Raw genomic sequence first — 17,674 nt, 5'->3', positions numbered from 1 at the left:
TAAAATCTCGTCAAGTTTCATCCGTTGAGTATTTGCATCGGACTTAGCGGTGAGGAACTTTCATCGAAAATATGGATTGCATATGGAGTTCGAGGAGGTGATAAATCAAGACATGGAGACACAAAGCGTGACGCTAAGTGTCAATTCCACTGGAAGCTCGATTCATTTGAAATGAGGTTTGAGCAATCAGGCATGATGGGTCAATGATGGATTTGCATACCCAAAGGTTGATGATGATTGAACCGATCTCAATCGATTTAATAAATTATAGAGTTGAACTTCACAACGGATGTTTGGATCGAAGTTGTTTTAATCTATTGAGGTGAAACAAATTTAAAATTTTAATTACATCTTTAGAAAAATAAAAATAAACACAAAATAGATTTCTTCACACTGAGCAACATCAACCACGGGGGTGCAAACCCAAGATACTGATTTATTGACACAGCGTGACATACTTTTTAAATTATATACAATAAGAGTAGGAATGATTTTACTGCAATTAAAATTAAGAGTATATATTTCATATTGTAAGAGAAAGAAAAGTCTTACATAACTGTATAATTTATAAAAAAAAATACGAAAACTAATGTAAATGCGAAGAAATATGACATATACATTAATAATAAGAATGATGGCTGCATTATTATAAGATAATAATAACAATAAGAGATACTACAAAACCAACGAGTTGTGGTGCAATTGACAGCGTGGAGCTATGATAACTTTAAGGTCAATACATACACTATTCATGCCGCATAAGCAAAATGGTTATCCTAGGCGCTTCATATGTGATTTTTTGTTGCCTAAATAATTGAAACGTGATTTTACATGCTTACAAAAGTTGGTATTCAACATCTCCATCAGAGCATCTCCAAGAGAAAAGGTAAATAGAGAGGTAAACTAATATAACTATTATATTTATCTTTTTTTCATGAAAAATCATTCTTCAAGGGGAAAAGTATTTGAGAAGGTATTATACATTTTCCCATTTTGAAGAGGTATTTTTACCTCCCCATCAATGGAGAGGCAAAATCTTATAACTACCATATTTGCCTTCTTTTCATGAAAAACCCTTCTCCAAGGGAAAATGTATTTGAGAAGGTAATCACTTTATGTTTTTAAATATATTTTATATTATTATTTTATTTTAAAAAAACAATTTTCCTTTCTATATACCTCTTCCTTTTGAAATGTGTTACTTTTTAAAAGGGTATATTTTACTTTTTAAGAAGGTAAATATATAATATACATTTTCTGTATACCTTCTCTCCTTGGAGATGCTCTTATAGATTTTAGCAAATTATGTTAATTCATCTCACAAATTTAGCTAAGATAAAATTTAAATACTATTAGTCCGCACTCATTACTCACAACCTATGGCTTGGACCCTAATGGATGTATCACATGTGTAACTGTTTTATTACTCACAACCTATGGCTTGGAACATAATTGATGTATCACATGTGTAACTATTTTATATTATGAGACATTGTATGACTATTGATTCAGGATTTCAACGATGATACTTTTTTGATAAAAATAAATAATTAAATAAAATAAAGTAAATTTAAACCTCTAATTAGTATTACTACTATATTATAAATATGGAATCTTTTATGATAAAAAAGTACTAATATTCATTTTAATACTCCCTCGGTTCCATAAAAGTAGTCTGGATTTCTTTTTTCGTCCGTTTCATAGAAATAGTCCATATCCATTTATGAAAACTTTTTATTCTTTTATTTTATTTTATCATTTATGAGTCTCACCATCCACTATATTATTTTAACTATTTTTTTTTATTATTCTTATTTTATCAGTTATGTATTAAAATTCGTCTCATCTTCAATTAGAGGAGTAATTAGTTTTGAGCTTAATTGGTCAAATGAGATAGTCCAAAACCAAAATTTTAGCATGACCGATTAAAATCTAATGGACTGCCCACAATATATATTCAGATGGGCCTAGAAGCTGAGATCCAGCCCATACAAGAAAACCCTATATTTTTAGGGTTGGAGTTCATCCTCTCTCATTAAATCTTGCTGCCGCAGTGCCTCTCCGCCATCGACGATTATCCAATGGTGCGTGCCGTATTTCTGCGTCGTAGACATGTTTAATCCATCGTATGTTTGTCATCGCGTTGGAGACTCTATCGATATGTCTAATCTCTCGCGTATTTGCTATGTTGCAGGCTTCAGAGAAGAAATTGTCGAACCCGATGAGGGAAATCAAGGTGCAGAAGCTGGTGCTCAACATCTCCGTCGGAGAGAGCGGAGATCGTCTCACCAGAGCTGCTAAGGTACCGAGCACATGGAGCTCCCGCCGTCGGAGCTTTGATTTTTTCAACAATTTGATGTTTCTTAGCTGACTGTTTTCATTTTCTGTGCCAGGTGTTGGAGCAACTCAGCGGTCAATCTCCTGTTTTCTCCAAGGGTATATTTCAATCATATTTTAATTTCTATTTTTTTATAATTTTAGTTTTAATACGCATGAATTCTTCAGTTTTTATGTTTATGCTTTTCTCATTGTCTTGGTATAAAAGTTTTAAGCATACTGCGCAGAACCGATTGATATATTAATTCACTGAATAGCATCTCCATTTCTAGAGTAGTTTTGACACTACTTATTATATCATGTTAATCCAATAAATAGAAGATTGTAGTACAGTTATGAACATGTTTGACAAGAAGATTAAATTGAAATTTTATGATTCTAATTGAGTTCTCTTTCTTATTTTGTAGCAAGATACACTGTTCGATCTTTTGGGATTAGGAGGAATGAAAAAATTGCTTGCTATGTTACTGTGAGAGGTGACAAGGCAATGCAACTCCTCGAGAGTGGCTTGAAGGTCAAGGAATATGAACTGTTGAGGAGGAACTTCAGTGAAACTGGATGCTTTGGTTTCGGTATTCAGGAGCACATTGATCTTGGAATTAAGTAAGCAAATCTGTGATGTGAAGTCATCTTCTTTTAGCCAAGCCTTCCATTTAGACTACACTTGTGTAGTCTAAATTTTTATGTTTCCTAAGCTTATAGTGGTAGATTCACTTTAAATTGGCCTATAGGTGAATTTGCACATTGGCGATTGTATTTCTGTGATAAATCATTTAGCTTGTCTGTATATATTATATTGAAACATGAAGATTCCTAACATGTTGCAATGATAATTTATAGGTATGATCCATCTACTGGTATCTATGGTATGGACTTCTATGTAGTCTTGGAGCGCCCTGGTTACCGTGTGGGTCGTCGCCGTAGGTGCAAGGCCCGCGTTGGAATCCAACACCGTGTCACCAAGGAGGACGCGATGAAGTGGTTCCAGGTGAAATATGAAGGTGTGATCCTGAACAAGGCATCTAACATTGGAGCTTAGACTGATCATTATCTTTTATGGTTTCATTTGTTTCATCTGTTTTTGCTAAAAGTTTTGTAGAATTTTATCAGCAGACATGTCTTACTTTCATGTTAAGATTGAGATTGTGTCTTAAATTTCATTACTGGTGTTTGATATGCTTATGGATGTTGGTAATGATTAATGTCCAGATTGGTTTTATGTCATTTAAGTATAGTATTTAGTACCTATTTTGTTGGATATCAACAAAATGTAGCTAGTGTTTTTATTTTTAATTGAAAATTTAGTTGTCTTCTCATAGCGAAAATTTGGTTCTCAGACTTCAGTTTTGATCAGTGGTCCAGTAGATTAGTCTGATTTCGTTCTCGAATATTATGGATTTATATCTTTAATTAAAACTTTGATATGATAAGTAACTCAATTATAATAACTAGGTAAATATAGCAGTTTGATGCATGATTGGTATAACTGTAGTTCTTTTTTAGCCCGATTAATATTAATAGTGAATCTTAAGTGTCCTGGATTGGATTGCATGCATTGCACGATTTTTGTACAAGTTGGTGCTGAATACGTGCTTTCACCATTTGTTTTAGGTCGTTAATTTGGGATTGAAGTTTTAGTGTAATTATAAGTTATTTAGGCGTAATGAAAGATCACTAAACACAATTAAGTTGAACATAGTAATTAAATATCCTAATTCTTACTTAAATAAGTAATAGTGTAAGCAGCTTATGACTAACTAAAATAGAAAAATGTTAGTAAAATGTGGTAAAGGGATTATGCATCGTGTGACCATAATCTAAATTTAAAATGTTATCCTTCGTCTATAAATAAAACTTTCATGTTATCTTTAGGTTTTATGAAATGTAAAAAAATATTGAAGTTAGTCTAATTATATTATATATTCCTGTTGTCCATAAAAAATAATTTGAGAGCATGAGTTTTAATAGTATGAATTTGATAAAGTATATGGTATTTTATGAGAGAAAGATAAAAGATGAGCAATAAATTAGAAATACTAACCTTTTATTTTTAGTATGAGATTAATTAATTCTAATGGATGAACGTAATGAAAAGATAAATTATTTTTATAGATAAAAGGAATATTAATTTATGAAACACAGATGAATTAGTGAATAGTATGAAATACATTTAACTACAAGGAGCAAGCAGGCATTTTAAATGTAGTTGAGCTTGTGGACCCAGACATGTAAATTGGCGCATCATAACTTCCTCAATTTGAAACCATAAGGTGTTCATCGCAATTTTACCTCTTCCAAAGGTTAATTATGTCTTTTCCAAGGTTAATTACGTCATTCACAAAAACCTACTACTAGTACATAATTTCAAAGAAAAATTCTAAAATCACGTCACCATTTTCTAGAGTTCAAATGTCGAACAAGTTATCCGTCAACGCGTACAAAGAGAGGCCTCAACTACCGGATTTCGATCAAAAATTTTGGTACATTATTTATAACCTTTAAGCTGCAATACCAACCTCCAGATCTTAGCCGTCAAAATTAATAATCAACGGTGTATATATGGTCACGTGGACTCTTGGGTAGTATAATTTCCCCTTAATTGCAAACCCTTGCAAACCCTAAATTTTTCCCTCTCTTCCCGGAAATAATAATTTAATATTTATTTTTAGAAAAAAAGGAAAAGGTTTTGGGAAAAAAACAAAATAGACAAAAAAAGCAGTGAATCAAATTAGGGCTTCAAATCAAAGCTGGAAATTTCTCCTTTTCCCCATTCTCTCAATTCCTTTCGAATTAGAACTCTTTCATGCTCGATCTCCACTTCTCTAATGGCGTGGGCGCCGTAATTCTGATTTTAGGTACGGTTCATGTCTATATGTCGCCGGATACATACTTGCATGTATAATCCGTGCATTCATTTTCGTGCTTTTTCCTAGTTTGGTTATCAAATCGGCATATTTTGATAAATGAATTGCCTTTTGGTGTAATACAAAAGAGTTTGATAGGTTATTCATGGATATTTTCCCTTTTCTTTTCGTGTGAAATTTGTGGCAGATCTAAGTGGGACATGAAAACACAAGGGATTGTGTGGACTTGATTAAATTGAGGGATTATTGATGGAAAGCAGCAAAAAAAAGTCTGGTGGCGTTGAAATTCCTAAGAAAAACCGTTCATTAGATCTCAAGAGCCTCTATGAATCCAAGTTTTCTGAAGTGAGGAATAGTAAGAAGAAAGTTTGTGATGAAAATGATGGGGAAAATGTTAAAAAGAAAAAAAGGAAGAGTAGGAAGGAGGTTCCTCTGAGTAGTTTGGAGAGTGATGCTAAGAGAAGTAGGAAGGTGAGTTTAAATGGTGTGAAACCAGAGCTAGAATTTGGACATAAATTGAAGGGAAGCAGTGAAGGTCTACAGTTGCCTTTGGGACACAATGTAAGTTCTTTTAATATCCCAAAGCGTCCAAGGGGTTTTGTTGGAAGGAAAAGGTTGAAAAGTGATCAAGGTTCTAAGACGACCAGATGTTCTGATTCTGCTGACTCTGCAGGAGAAGTCAAGGCTGAAGTTTCTAAATCAGAGGACGGGGAGGCCCCTAATGACCGATTAGCTCCGGTAACAACACCTTCATCGGGTAATGACCATGTTTCAACTGTGAGATCCAAGAGAAAGATAAATGGTTCAAATTCTAAATTAAAGCAGAAGACTGATTCAAAACCCACAGTGAAGTCCAGTGGTTCAAACGTGAAATTAAAGCAGCAGGTGGGGGCCGAAGAAGTGGAAGATGACAGGAATGGCGAGTCTGGCTCAGCTTGCCATGCAGAGAAAGAATGTGATCCAGTTGTAAATAATAGAGTTCCACTGCGTAAAAGAAAGCAGAGTAACGGTCAGAAGAAAAAGGATGAAGTACTCAGCAAAGGTAGAGGTGGTGCAGAGGCCAAAGCTAAGAAGTCTCAGCCTTCTATGGGTAGTTCATCAGATAGGCGCTTTGCTGATTTTGTGGATGAGGATGATGATGATGAGGAGAATCTGGAGCAGAATGCTGCAAGGATGCTATCCTCACGGTTTGATCCAAGCTGTACTGGCTTCTCATCGAAGAAGTCTTCTGTATCTCAAAAAGCCAATAGATTGTTGATTTCATCTTCATCTGCTCGGGATTCTTTTACCCGACGGGCCAAGTCATTTGCTGATGGGCCGTCTGCATCAGCTGATGATCAGAGCAGAACTCTTAGGCCCAGGAGAGAGAGTGCAGGGAAAGGCGTCTCAAGGAAACGGCGCCATTTCTATGAAATTCTTGCCCAAGACTTGGACCCATATTGGGTTTTGAACCGGAGGATAAAAATATTTTGGCCGTTGGATGAGAGTTGGTACTTTGGCCTTGTATATGATTACAATTCAGAAACTATGCATCATCTCATAAAGTATGATGACCGGGAGGAGGAAATTGTTAATCTCCTAGATGAGAAATTTAAGCTGCTGCTTCTCCCAAGTGAGGTTCCTGACAATTCGAGAACTCGAAAGCGAAGAAGGGTCAAAGATTTACATAGTGGACAAACAGCTCCATCAGCTGGTGATGATAGCTGTACAAGGGACCCTCTTGATTCTAAACCCATTGCGTCATGGCTTGCTAGTCAATCTGAACGTTTCAAAACTTCACCAAAATCTCCGAAGAGACAGAAGACCCCAACGAAGCACCTTCCTTTGATCTCTTCATTCTCCTCCGAGAAAACCGACAACTCAAATAGTGATGTAGTTGACTCAACAATATTTATAAATAATCCAGATTGTGAATCTGCATCAGTGGATAGCTTACTTGATGGCCAAAGGGGTAATAGTTCTCTACCAAAGAGCACACACACATCCCAAAGTGAGAAACACGTGGTTTATGTCAGGAAGAAATACCGTAAGTCAAGTGAAGGAGGTAATTCTCTGTCTAGAGATGTCAGAGTGTGTAGAACTTCTCCATGGGTTGTACTGCCACTTTCACCTGTTAGTGTCGGTTTGCGACCTACTAAAGGAGGATCTGGCAAGCGACTATGGTCGTTTGATGGTCAAGGCAAATTAAGAGTAAAAGATGTTTTGCTGGAATCTGAGCAATTCAAATTCGAGATATGGCTACCTGTATTACCATGTCTAGAGACTTTATTTGAATTAGGGAACTTTTCACTGCTTCATGACATATTTATGCTTCAACATGGGGTGTTGGTGGCTAGCTCTCCTGCTGTTGTCCTGGAAATACTTTTTATTGATACTAATTTTGGCATGAGATTTCTCTTATATGAAGGCTGCCTGAAGCAGGCAGTAATCTTGATCTTCCAGATCTTGATTGTCTTTAGTCAATTTGATGAAAAGTGGAATGATGATATGAAATTACCTGCAACCTCAATAAGGTTCCAGCTTTCTAGTTCTCAAGATGCAAGGAAGCAGCATGTATTTGCATTTTACAGTTTCTCCAAGCTAAGAAGTTCAAGATGGCTTTACCTGGACTCGGAGATTCTGCAACATTGTTTACTCATTAAACAACTTCCCATCTCAGAGTGCACGTACGACAACATTAAGGAACTTGAATGCGGGAATTTCCACTCTCGCATACTTTGTAATGGTTTAAAACACTCCTCCAATGAGGTATTCTCTCATCTTACTTAGTAATTTGTTTTCTATTTATACTTTTGAAATAATGGTTTATTTCCCTATTTTTTCTCCACAACTGCGAATGTAATAGCTAGATACTGGGGCCTGGAAGTCACCATTCCTGTGTTATTTAACAGTAATGGTTTTCCTTCTTTAACTTCCAGGGTTTCAAATATGTGCCTGGCATTTTGCCAATGGGTGTTTCCCGAGATGCCCGTAATAAAAGGATGACTCAATCTGCCCTTAGTCTGGCTACAAAGTTTGGAAAAGTGCCTCAATTTGCTCTCTCCTTTTCTGCTGCACCAACTTTCTTTCTCGCTCTACATCTCCAGCTACTTATGGAACATAGCTTTGCTTGGGTTAATCTCCAACATCAGAGTTCTCTTTGTTCTTCAGAAAGTTCTGATGATATTTGTCAACCAGGTGCAGAATGTGCTCGATTAAAACCGAGATCCAGTGCTTTTCAAGATGGCACCATTGGTAATCAAATCAGAAAAATAGATGCAGAAGCTCCTGGTCTGAATGGATTTCAACGAGATCCAGGAATGGGTGTTGTCTTGGCAAGTAATGCTGCTGAGAATACTGGTTCCTCTAAGAAAATCCAGAGGGGGAATCCAGATAATGATGGAAGGGGTGGATGTTTCAAAGAATTTGCTGGAAATGCATCCGAAACTATTAGTCAATCATGTCAGCATGAGCCTAGGTTAGAAGCGCATCAACTGATTGATGCACAAAGACTTTCATCTATGCCAACTTCCATCACATCTCAAACACCTGACCCCAGGAGAGATTCGACACCAGGTGGCATGAGAATTGAAATTCCTTCTTCTGAATCAGGACAGGCCTCTGATATGGATTGCAATGTGCATGACGGCTTTATTCATACACCCAACACTATTGGCTTCAGAAGTTCGTGGCAGCATGGTGGAAGCAACTCAGTTTCTTCTCCACATAAACCCCCAGTTTGGCCTGACGGAAGCCCAAACTTCAAGCCCAATGGATTCAGTAATGGACCAAAGAAGCCACGCACTCAAGTTCAATACACATTGCCCTTTGTAGGTTGTGATCTCAGTGAAAAGCAAAAATCACCAAGCACAAAATCTATACCTTGCAAACGAATTAGGAAAGCTAGCCTCAAGAGGATATCTGACGGCTCTGTTAACCACCGGAAAAATGTGGAGTTGCTTACATGTGTTGCAAATGTTCTAGTCACCATTGGGGACAAAGGATGGAGAGAATGTGGGGTGCATATTGTTTTGGAAGTTGATGATCATAATGAATGGAGATTGGCTGTCAAACTTTCTGGGGTTACAAAATATTCCTATAAGGTTAAACACATTTTACAGCCTGGGTCTACCAACCGCTACTCACATGCTATGATGTGGAAAGGAGGGAAGGACTGGGTACTGGAGTTTCCCAACCGGAGCCAGTGGATGCTTTTCAAGGAGATGCATGAGGAATGCCACGATAGGAATATCCGTGCAGCATCCGTAAAGAATATCCCCATCCCTGGAGTATGTCTGGTTGAGGAGAGTGATGATCTTGGAAATGAAGTTCCTTTTGTTCGGAATCCTATAAAGTATTTCCGACAAGTCCAAAGTGATGTGGAAATGGCAATGGATCCTTTGCATATTTTATATGACATGGATAGTGATGATGAACAGTGGTTGATGGCACACAATAGTCGTGCTGACGAACATGATGAGATATCTGAGGAATCCTTGGAGAAGGCGATAGCCATGTTTGAAAAAGTTTCCTATTCTCAGCATCGGTTGAACTTCACAGATGAAGAAATTGAAAAGCTTCTGATTGGAATGGGGTCAGCTGGGGCTTTGAAAGTTATACATCAATACTGGAGGGAGAAGAGGGAGAAAATTGGCATGTCTTTAATAAGACATCTGCAGGTCTGTCGAAAGCTTAGTTAAATAAATTGTTGAGTTTCTAGCATTACATATCGTCTGCTAAATATTTTTTGTCATATCAAATATACTAGACTGTTAAATAATTCCTCATTTATAGCATGAATGACTTTTCAAATGCATTTTAGCTGTGTCTCTGGACCAGAAAGAAAGGAGGATAAAGCATCAATGGATGACTTCTTTTAACTGATTTTGGACATGCATGCTGATCTCATAGATTTTATTGTTTGTCGTTAGTAACCTTGTCTCTTCAGGCGAATATATAGAGGTCTTGGATCATGTATCTGATTAAACCCATGACATTAGGCAGGGATCTGGAAATAATTATATAACTGAGTGCGGCTCTTGCTATTTTCCCAAGCCTGTCGAGCAAACTTTGACATACCCTCATATCCTCTTTCAGAGATGAAAATAAAGCTACAGACTTAACTGGTCAAATATATGGTGTAGTTGTTCATAGCAGCCTCAGAGCTGTTATATATGAGTGATGTCATATGTCATGTATACATATATAGTCTTTTGTATTGTTGCTCCTTGACTCATTGCTGCCATTGTTTTGTACTCAGCCTCCACTTTGGGAGAGGTATCAACAACAGCTGAAGGATTGGGAGCACAAGGTTTCTCCTGGATTATATGCCTTTTCTGCTGGTAGTCAGGGGAAGGTTCCTCCTGAAAAGCCACCCATGTTTGCGTTTTGCTTAAGACCACGGGGCTTGGAGGTTCCCAATAAGGGTTCCAAACAACGGTCTCACAGGAGACTTCCAGTTTTTGGACACCATCATGCTTCCTTGGCGGACCAGGACGGTTTTATTTATGGTAGTATTCACTTCTTTCCTGTTGCATTTGTCTCGATGTTTATTAATAATATTACCATTGTCCTTTGTCTTTTCTTTCTAGAAGCCATATCCATTCTGTCCTTTCTTCCATTATCACCTTTATTTTAGTTACCTATTAACACTCTGTCATGGCAGGGAGGAGATCCAATGGCCATGTTTTCGGAGATGAGAAGATGTTGTACTCAAGCAGTCTCCATCACGACTATTTCGATGTTTCACCATCAACTAGGGCACTGTCTCCACGAGATGCACATTTCTGCTTGAGCACTGGACCGTCAGGCAGCCCGAAGTTTTATAAGAACAAATTAAAGAAGCTCAGATCATACCCCTCTTATAGCAACCAGCAGATGACGATCCCCTACACTCCCAGGTCAACAGGGAAGAGAAACGCGAGCCAGCAATGGAACACGGGTGTGCCCGAATCACCCGGTCAGAGGCCTTATTTCCTCCAAGGACCTGATAGTTACTATCTTCCCGAGTTCCGGGTACGTGATGCATGTGGCGCAGCGCAGATTGCGCATAAAATGGCCAGGCTCAAGAGGGAAAAGGCTCAGAAGCTGTTCCACAGAGCTGACATAGCTGTCCACAAAGCTGTGGTTGCTCTGATGAATGCAGAGGCAGTCAAAGAGCCCTTTGATGGCGACTCGATTGACATAAATTAGAAAAGAAGATGGCGTGGTTCTGGTTCTGGCCGAGGAGAATAACTCTCCCATCAGCTGAGAGGGCACGATCCTCATCGTCTCCGCTGTGGGTGCATCGAAAGCCGCGGCTTTCCGATAAGTGAGTTTCGATACTTTGTCCATAGTATAAAAAGTCATTTGTAGCGTGAAGGCTGGGCAAGAATTTGTAGATGGCGACCTGTCACCTCTGCCTAGTCTGATACAAAAAGGTCTTTCTGGCTCCATCATATCCTCACTGTCAAGGACTCAAGGGCAGTTTTGGTAGACGCATGCTTTCTTTTCCAGCCAAAATGATGCAAGAGGCGCCTGGAATTCTAGTATTCAATCACTGTACATAATTTTGTTGCCTTTTTTGCCCTCTTCATGGTTTTCTAATTTCTACTGAAATTATTAACCTTTAGAATTAGGCTTTAGTGCTGAATATTGAAGGAGTTAGTGGCCCAAAATAATACACTGTGAATTGCACTATGGTTACGAGATGTGATCCATCCAAAATCGTCGTGTTGGTCCAGAAAAAAAGGTTTTATTTTATGCTTTTAAGCAATAATTAATTTTGTATAGTATTTGCAGCCAGTTCAAATACCTTATGAACAGTATGCAGTATCTGATTTTTAACTAGGTGAATCAGTTTGGATGAGTAGATAATTTATCTATCTTTGATTTATTACTATATGAAGTTATTACTGTATGATTTTAATGTGTGTTTTTATCATGTTTTTTAATTTATCCTTCCTATCAAGTAACTATAATTTATATTGCTGCAATATTTCATCAAGTGCATCAATATTTTAGTACAACTTCTCACTCAAATTTTAATTTCGGCGTTGTCTGAGAAAACCCAAATGAAAATTTCCTAATAAAGACAAAACTTCTACATCTCTTTAGCTAAATGGGCTGGGCCGGGCCTGTCTGAGATGAGTTGAACATAAATTTTTCTTGCTTTTATGTTTTACTTAATGAATAAACTCCCTCCGTTTTTTAAAAAAATAGCAACTATTTCCATTTTAGGCTGTTGTTTAAAAATAAAAACTTTAGAATATTTCTATTTTAGGACATTGACCTCACAATCCAATAACTCTACTTTTACTATTTTTTCTCTTCCTCTCTCTTACTTTATTCATTTTCTTTTCTTTTCTCTTACTTTACCAATTTTGCTCACTTACTTTATCAATTGCGCATTAAAACATGTGCCGTTTTAAATATTTCTATTTTTTGAATACGGAGGGAGTAGTAGTATTATAAGAGTTGACTTTTGAGCCAAAACTGTACTCCATCCGTTCACGAATTGCACGGGTTTTAATAAATGTTAAGAAAAGTTAGTGGAATAAAGTTAGTGAAACAGTTTTATGTTTCACATTCGATGTTATAAAATAAAAAAAAAGAAAAAAAAAGAAAAAAGTTAGTGAAACATGAGTCTTAGTTGTATATAAAATGATATGCGAGTATAATGAGTTACTGGCATGTGTGGTCTTTTTACCATTTATTTTTTACCATTTATGGTGATTATGAACCAAGACTCATATTCGCGAATGGCATGTGTGGTCTTTTTACCATTTATGGTGATTATGAACCAAGACTCATATTCGCGAATGAGCCAAAATAGAAAAGAAGGATTCCTATTCGCGACGGAGGAAGTAGCAGTTAATGCTGTCGTGAATCTCATAGCTGCACTGCAATAAATCAGTTGACTTATGGTGTAACAGAAAAACCCAAGAAAAGTATAAAAAATCATGGTCCTTTTCCCTTCTCATTGATCACATACTAACTTCTACCTAATCAGAAAGTAGATGTTTTGAGCATTTAGTATATTACTACATGAGTCAAAGCAACGGTGAATTCAAATTACAAGTGTACTAATGTTGTGGCCTTATATATAGAGCTCCCATCTTCTGCAATCTGCAGCCAAAAAACAAAAAGATGAAGTTGGCCGTCGTAGTCATCTCGATTTTGATGGTGCTGGGAACTGGTGTGGATGCACAGAGATTGTACAGCTGCTGGGGTGGGTGCTACAACCAGTGCTTTATACAAGGAAGAAACACCATGACTATATCTCAGAAGCTTGCTTGTAAATTTTCATGTCTCAAGGCCTGCATTCCTTCTACTCCTACTGATTATGCCTACTATTGTCGCCGTCGTTGCTCCCTCAAACGATGCAGGCAACTTATCACTGGTCGCTACTCTCTCTCTCTCTCTGTTACGAACTCTAATACCTCTTATCGGTTGTGATTGGTCAACTGATGCGGGGTTTATGGTCTTTTGAAATGAGTTCTCTTGTTTTGATATAATACTCTTTCTTTCTCTCATGTGATTATTGATTTGTTGCAGATGGTCCAAAATTGGAGGAATGCTTTGGTAGATGTACTGATTTCTGCAGTGACAGTGTAGTAGCTCCATGAATCATTTTTGGCTGCCTTAATTTGATGTAAAATGGTTGGTTCTTGTGATTGATGATTCTTCATCTTGCAATGAAATAATAGTTCACTAGTTTACTACTACTCTTGCATTTTTCCCAATTTCATCTTACATCACATGGATTTATTCAATCCTAGCAATAACTCTCTAATCCGTTGTGACGTGATAAACAATCGATTACCATATGCTCATTCCATCCAGTAAGAGTGTACACATAATAAACAATCGATTAACATATACCAATTTTGTCTCATAAGAGTGTGAACAATTCGTCATTCAGTACGTTCCATAAAAGTGTGCGTACACACCAATTTTGTACACTATTTCAACTATAAACTCCTCAATTCTAAACCGTGTTTTCCAAGCATATTCACAATTTTACAACAAATGATCCCCCACCATTTACTAACCACACTCACCTTAAAATTTACTACTATTAAAATACGTCGTATTGAACCAGAGTTTACACACGCTTACAGGACAGAGGAAGTACATAATTCTTTATTATCGATTTTGGCTAATCATGAATACTAAACTTTACTATCAAACCAAAACTCGGAGCACGACTTCACCTCCCCCGCCTTCCTCACCCGGAGCAACAAATGCACCACCATTCCACACAAGAACCCTAGCGCCGCGCTCGACCCAACCAACGACACCGCGGTGCAGACGAGCATCACCAGCGCCTCGCTCTTCGTGTTCATATCCCTGGCACACATGGCAAGCTCAATCCCGGCAAAGAGCAACAAAACCCCCAACACTCCCACAGGAAACTGCACCAAAACCTTCACCAACGAGCCCCCCAGAGCCAACCCCAACCCCAACTTAGCCACCCCTAACAGCGCCACGCAGCCCCCTGACCGGCCCCCGAATTTATACTGCCCGGCCAGCCCGCCCGCCCCGTGGCAGCACGGCATTGCCCCGAACCAGCACCCGATCAGGTTCATTAGACCGACGGTGATCGACACCGACGTCGCCGAGACGTCCTTTTCCGGGAAGAGATCGGTGGAGAGCTTGCAAACGGCGATGACGGAGTTGAGGATCGATAACGGCAGCTGTGGAATTGTGCCTTTTATGAACCCTTCCTTCCATGAATGCTTCGAGATTTTGATTACATTGATTTTCGACGGCCCGAATTTGAAGTGATTGATTGCTTGAGGTCCTCTGGCGATGGCGAGGATTAGCCCTAATAAAAAAATTAGGAATGCGGATGGAATCGATGTGATGAATTTTAGGATTTTTCTACTTCTCCTTCGATTTGGTCGATCGATTTCGATTCCGTCGATTTGGTTGGTTTCTGTTTCGGTTTCAGTTTCTTCGCCGGAGCCGTTGATGAGGAGGATGAAGGAGGCGCAGGCGAGGGCGAGGATGAGGCCGTCGAGGCCGAGCCAGGGGCGGTCGCCGGCGGATTTGGATTTGGCGAAGTTTTGCTCGGATTTGATGTATTTGACGGCAGTGATGGCGAAGGAGAGGCCCTGGGCGAGCTGGATGCCGCGGACGACGGCGATGGGGATGAGGTTGTAGGCGAGGTGCATGAGTCCGGTGGCGCCGAGGAGGAGGAGGGCGGCGGAGGTGAGGATGCCGGCGGCCATGACTTCGGGGATGGCGAAGGAGGGGTTGGAGATGGCGACGGCGGCGATGGATTTCATAGGCTGGACGGGCATGGGGACGCCGTAGAGGGAGCCGGTGAGGAAGTTGTAGAGGCCGGTGAAGATGAGGGTGGTGCCGAGGTCGAGGTTTTGGGAGAGGGTTAGGGCTAGGATGATGGGGATGTAGGTGCCGAGGTCGCCCATGGCGCCGTTGAGCTCGCCCCATTTTGATGGGAATGCCAGGTTGCGGCGGATTTTTTGCGCGAGGTGAGATGGGGATGGGGATGGAGAGGTGGCGCCGGCGCCGGCGCCGGAGTTGTTGGGCTGCGACTCCATTGTTGTCAGTTGCGGTGAGGTGCTTGAATTTTGCATGTGAACCGATGACATGTGTATGTATATACACAATTAGTAGTAGTAAAAAAATGATTATTACTCCACAAAATTAAAAAAAAAATAATGAGAAACATAATTTTTTAATAACAGAAAGATGAAACTATATAATACTATTTACTACTCCACGTTAATACCGAGCTCGATTACTCTTGTTTTTATTTTTACCTTGAATAATAATGACAAAAAAGAGTAGTACTACAACGTAATGCAATATGAATTCTGTGAAGAACGAACCTACGGTTGTGATGATCGAAATGCAAATTAATGAAATGACAACATGCAAGGAAGAACACAAGCGAATTACGTGGTTCGGCGTAAGCCTACATCCACGGGCAGAATCTGGTGTGTTTCTTTATTGATCACTCGAGAAATTACAAACATAAGAGCACTCAAAACTCTCAAGAATTTACAAGATGGAAAACCCTCAACTCGCCCGAAAACTTCTTGCTTCGAGAGCTAAAAACGCACAGCTGAAAGATAACACTTCCTCTCTTGAATTCTCTCTCTATCACTTTTGATTTCTGTTGTTGTTGGTTCTGGAATGAATCGCAACTCCCTTAAGAAGTATCGATCAAGAAAACCGCCGAACAGCTTCCTTTGCCGAACAGCTTCCTTTGCCGAACAGCTTCCTTTTGCCGAACAGCTTCCTTTTGCCGAACAGCTTCCTTTGCCGAAAAACGGTTATAACCGTTTCCAACGGCTAGTTCCTGTTTTGGTTCCCAACGGCTATTTCCTGACTTGATTCTTCCACCAGCTCAATCCGATCTTGATGAGCTCAAACACTAACAAATCCTCCACCTTTGAGCAATCTAAGATCCATCACTACCAGTTCCACCTTCCTTCCCATACTTACAAATTTCGGACCACCCCAACCAAATCCAAGCAATGTCGGAACTTGGATCTTGGTAGGGCTTTAGTAAGTGCATCAGCCGCATTGTGCTCGGTGCTGACCTTCTCAATCTTCACCGCACCCTTCTCAACCTCATCTCGAATGAAATGCAGCCTCACGTCTATATGTTTGCTGCGTTCATGATATGTCTGATGTTTCGAGAGACAAATCGCGCTATTGCTGTCGCACTTGATCACAACATTCTCTTGCTTCACCCCAAAATCACCAACTATACCCCTAAGCCAGAAGCTTTCATTTACTGCCTCAGCAAGAGCTATATACTCTGCCTCCGTCGTCGATAGAGCCACCACGGATTGGAGATTAGACTTCCAGCTCACCGCGGAGCCGAACAAGGTAAATATGTACCCAGATTGTGAGCGCCTATTATCAAGGTTAGCTGCATAATCTGAATCGCAAAACCCAATAATGCTATCCTTATCTCCTTCATTCTCTGATTTGAACATTATTCCCAGATCACTACTTCCTTTGAGATACTTGAGAATCCCTTTCAAAGCCAACCAGTGCTCTCTTCCCGGACAGGACATGTATCTGCTCACCACGCTTACCGCATGAGAAATATCAGGCCTTGTGCATATCATCATATACATCACACTCCCAACTATGTTGGAATAAGGTATCTGGCTCATCTCTCTTTCTTCTTGCTGATTTCTGGGACATTGTGATTTGGACAGCTTAGTCTGTTGTGATAGTGGAACTGAGGTTGCTCTACTCTTGTCAATCTGATATTTGTGCAGTACTTTCTGAATGTAGCCTTCTTGGGACAACCACAACACCCTCTTATCTGCATTTCTGAATATATCCATTCCCAAAATCTTGCTAGCACTCCCCAGATCCTTGATTTCAAATCCCTTTTTCAATAAGGCTTTCACCCTATCTAGCTCCTGTCTATCTGGTCCAGCAAGCAAGATGTCGTCTACATATAATAGCAAATACACAGCAGGTCCCTCAGACTTTGATTTGAAGTAGACACAACTATCATA

The 17,674-nt window shown here is 39.3% G+C and overlaps 3 protein-coding genes across 5 annotated transcripts; 2 read left to right on the top strand and 1 right to left on the bottom strand.

Annotated features, from left to right (window-relative positions):
• The first annotated feature begins 1,974 nt into the window (after positions 1-1,974).
• On the top strand, positions 1,975-3,561 carry LOC121753218 (60S ribosomal protein L11-like). 2 transcript variants are annotated; one of them, XM_042148429.1, is made up of 5 exons: positions 1,975-2,084; positions 2,195-2,302; positions 2,394-2,436; positions 2,745-2,940; positions 3,178-3,561. In XM_042148429.1, the coding sequence occupies exons 1-5, from the start codon at positions 2,082-2,084 to the stop codon at positions 3,374-3,376; spliced, it is 549 nt and encodes a 182-aa protein (XP_042004363.1). In that variant the 5' UTR covers positions 1,975-2,081; the 3' UTR covers positions 3,377-3,561. The 2 variants fall into 2 exon arrangements, with proteins under 2 accessions (XP_042004363.1, XP_042004362.1); XM_042148428.1 differs by lacking the exon at positions 1,975-2,084 and having other exon boundaries at positions 2,186-2,302.
• A 1,491-nt stretch (positions 3,562-5,052) lies between these two features.
• On the top strand, positions 5,053-12,060 carry LOC121751319. Of its 2 annotated transcripts, XM_042146039.1 has the most exons (5): positions 5,053-5,192; positions 5,389-7,949; positions 8,120-9,859; positions 10,441-10,690; positions 10,846-12,060. In XM_042146039.1, the coding sequence occupies exons 2-5, from the start codon at positions 5,451-5,453 to the stop codon at positions 11,370-11,372; spliced, it is 5,016 nt and encodes a 1,671-aa protein (XP_042001973.1). In that variant the 5' UTR covers positions 5,053-5,192; positions 5,389-5,450; the 3' UTR covers positions 11,373-12,060. The 2 variants fall into 2 exon arrangements, with proteins under 2 accessions (XP_042001973.1, XP_042001974.1); XM_042146040.1 differs by having other exon boundaries at positions 5,065-7,949.
• Positions 12,061-14,217: 2,157 nt separating this feature from the next.
• On the bottom strand, positions 14,218-15,740 carry LOC121750725 (molybdate transporter 1-like). Its single transcript, XM_042145323.1, has one exon. It carries the CDS (start codon positions 15,725-15,727, stop codon positions 14,333-14,335), a length of 1,395 nt encoding a protein of 464 aa, XP_042001257.1. The 5' UTR covers positions 15,728-15,740; the 3' UTR covers positions 14,218-14,332.
• Positions 15,741-17,674: the final 1,934 nt, after the last annotated feature.

This window comes from Salvia splendens, chromosome 10 (genome assembly GCF_004379255.2).
Source record: "Salvia splendens isolate huo1 chromosome 10, SspV2, whole genome shotgun sequence".
Taxonomy (NCBI): Eukaryota; Viridiplantae; Streptophyta; class Magnoliopsida; order Lamiales; family Lamiaceae; genus Salvia; species Salvia splendens.
This window is presented reverse-complemented; position numbering and strand designations above follow the sequence as displayed.

Coding starts and splice junctions, on each gene's coding strand:
- LOC121753218 (XM_042148428.1), top strand. CDS start 2,186: ATGTTGCAGGCTTCAGAGAAGAAATTGTCGAACCCGATGAGGGAAATC. Junction 2,437..2,744: donor ATCTCCTGTTTTCTCCAAGG/GTATATTTCAAT, acceptor CTTATTTTGTAG/CAAGATACACTGTTCGATCT. Junction 2,941..3,177: donor CACATTGATCTTGGAATTAA/GTAAGCAAATCT, acceptor GATAATTTATAG/GTATGATCCATCTACTGGTA.
- LOC121751319 (XM_042146039.1), top strand. CDS start 5,451: ATGGAAAGCAGCAAAAAAAAGTCTGGTGGCGTTGAAATTCCTAAGAAA. Junction 9,860..10,440: donor CTTTAATAAGACATCTGCAG/GTCTGTCGAAAG, acceptor TTTTGTACTCAG/CCTCCACTTTGGGAGAGGTA. Junction 10,691..10,845: donor CCAGGACGGTTTTATTTATG/GTAGTATTCACT, acceptor CTGTCATGGCAG/GGAGGAGATCCAATGGCCAT.
- LOC121750725 (XM_042145323.1), bottom strand. CDS start 15,727: ATGGAGTCGCAGCCCAACAACTCCGGCGCCGGCGCCGGCGCCACCTCT.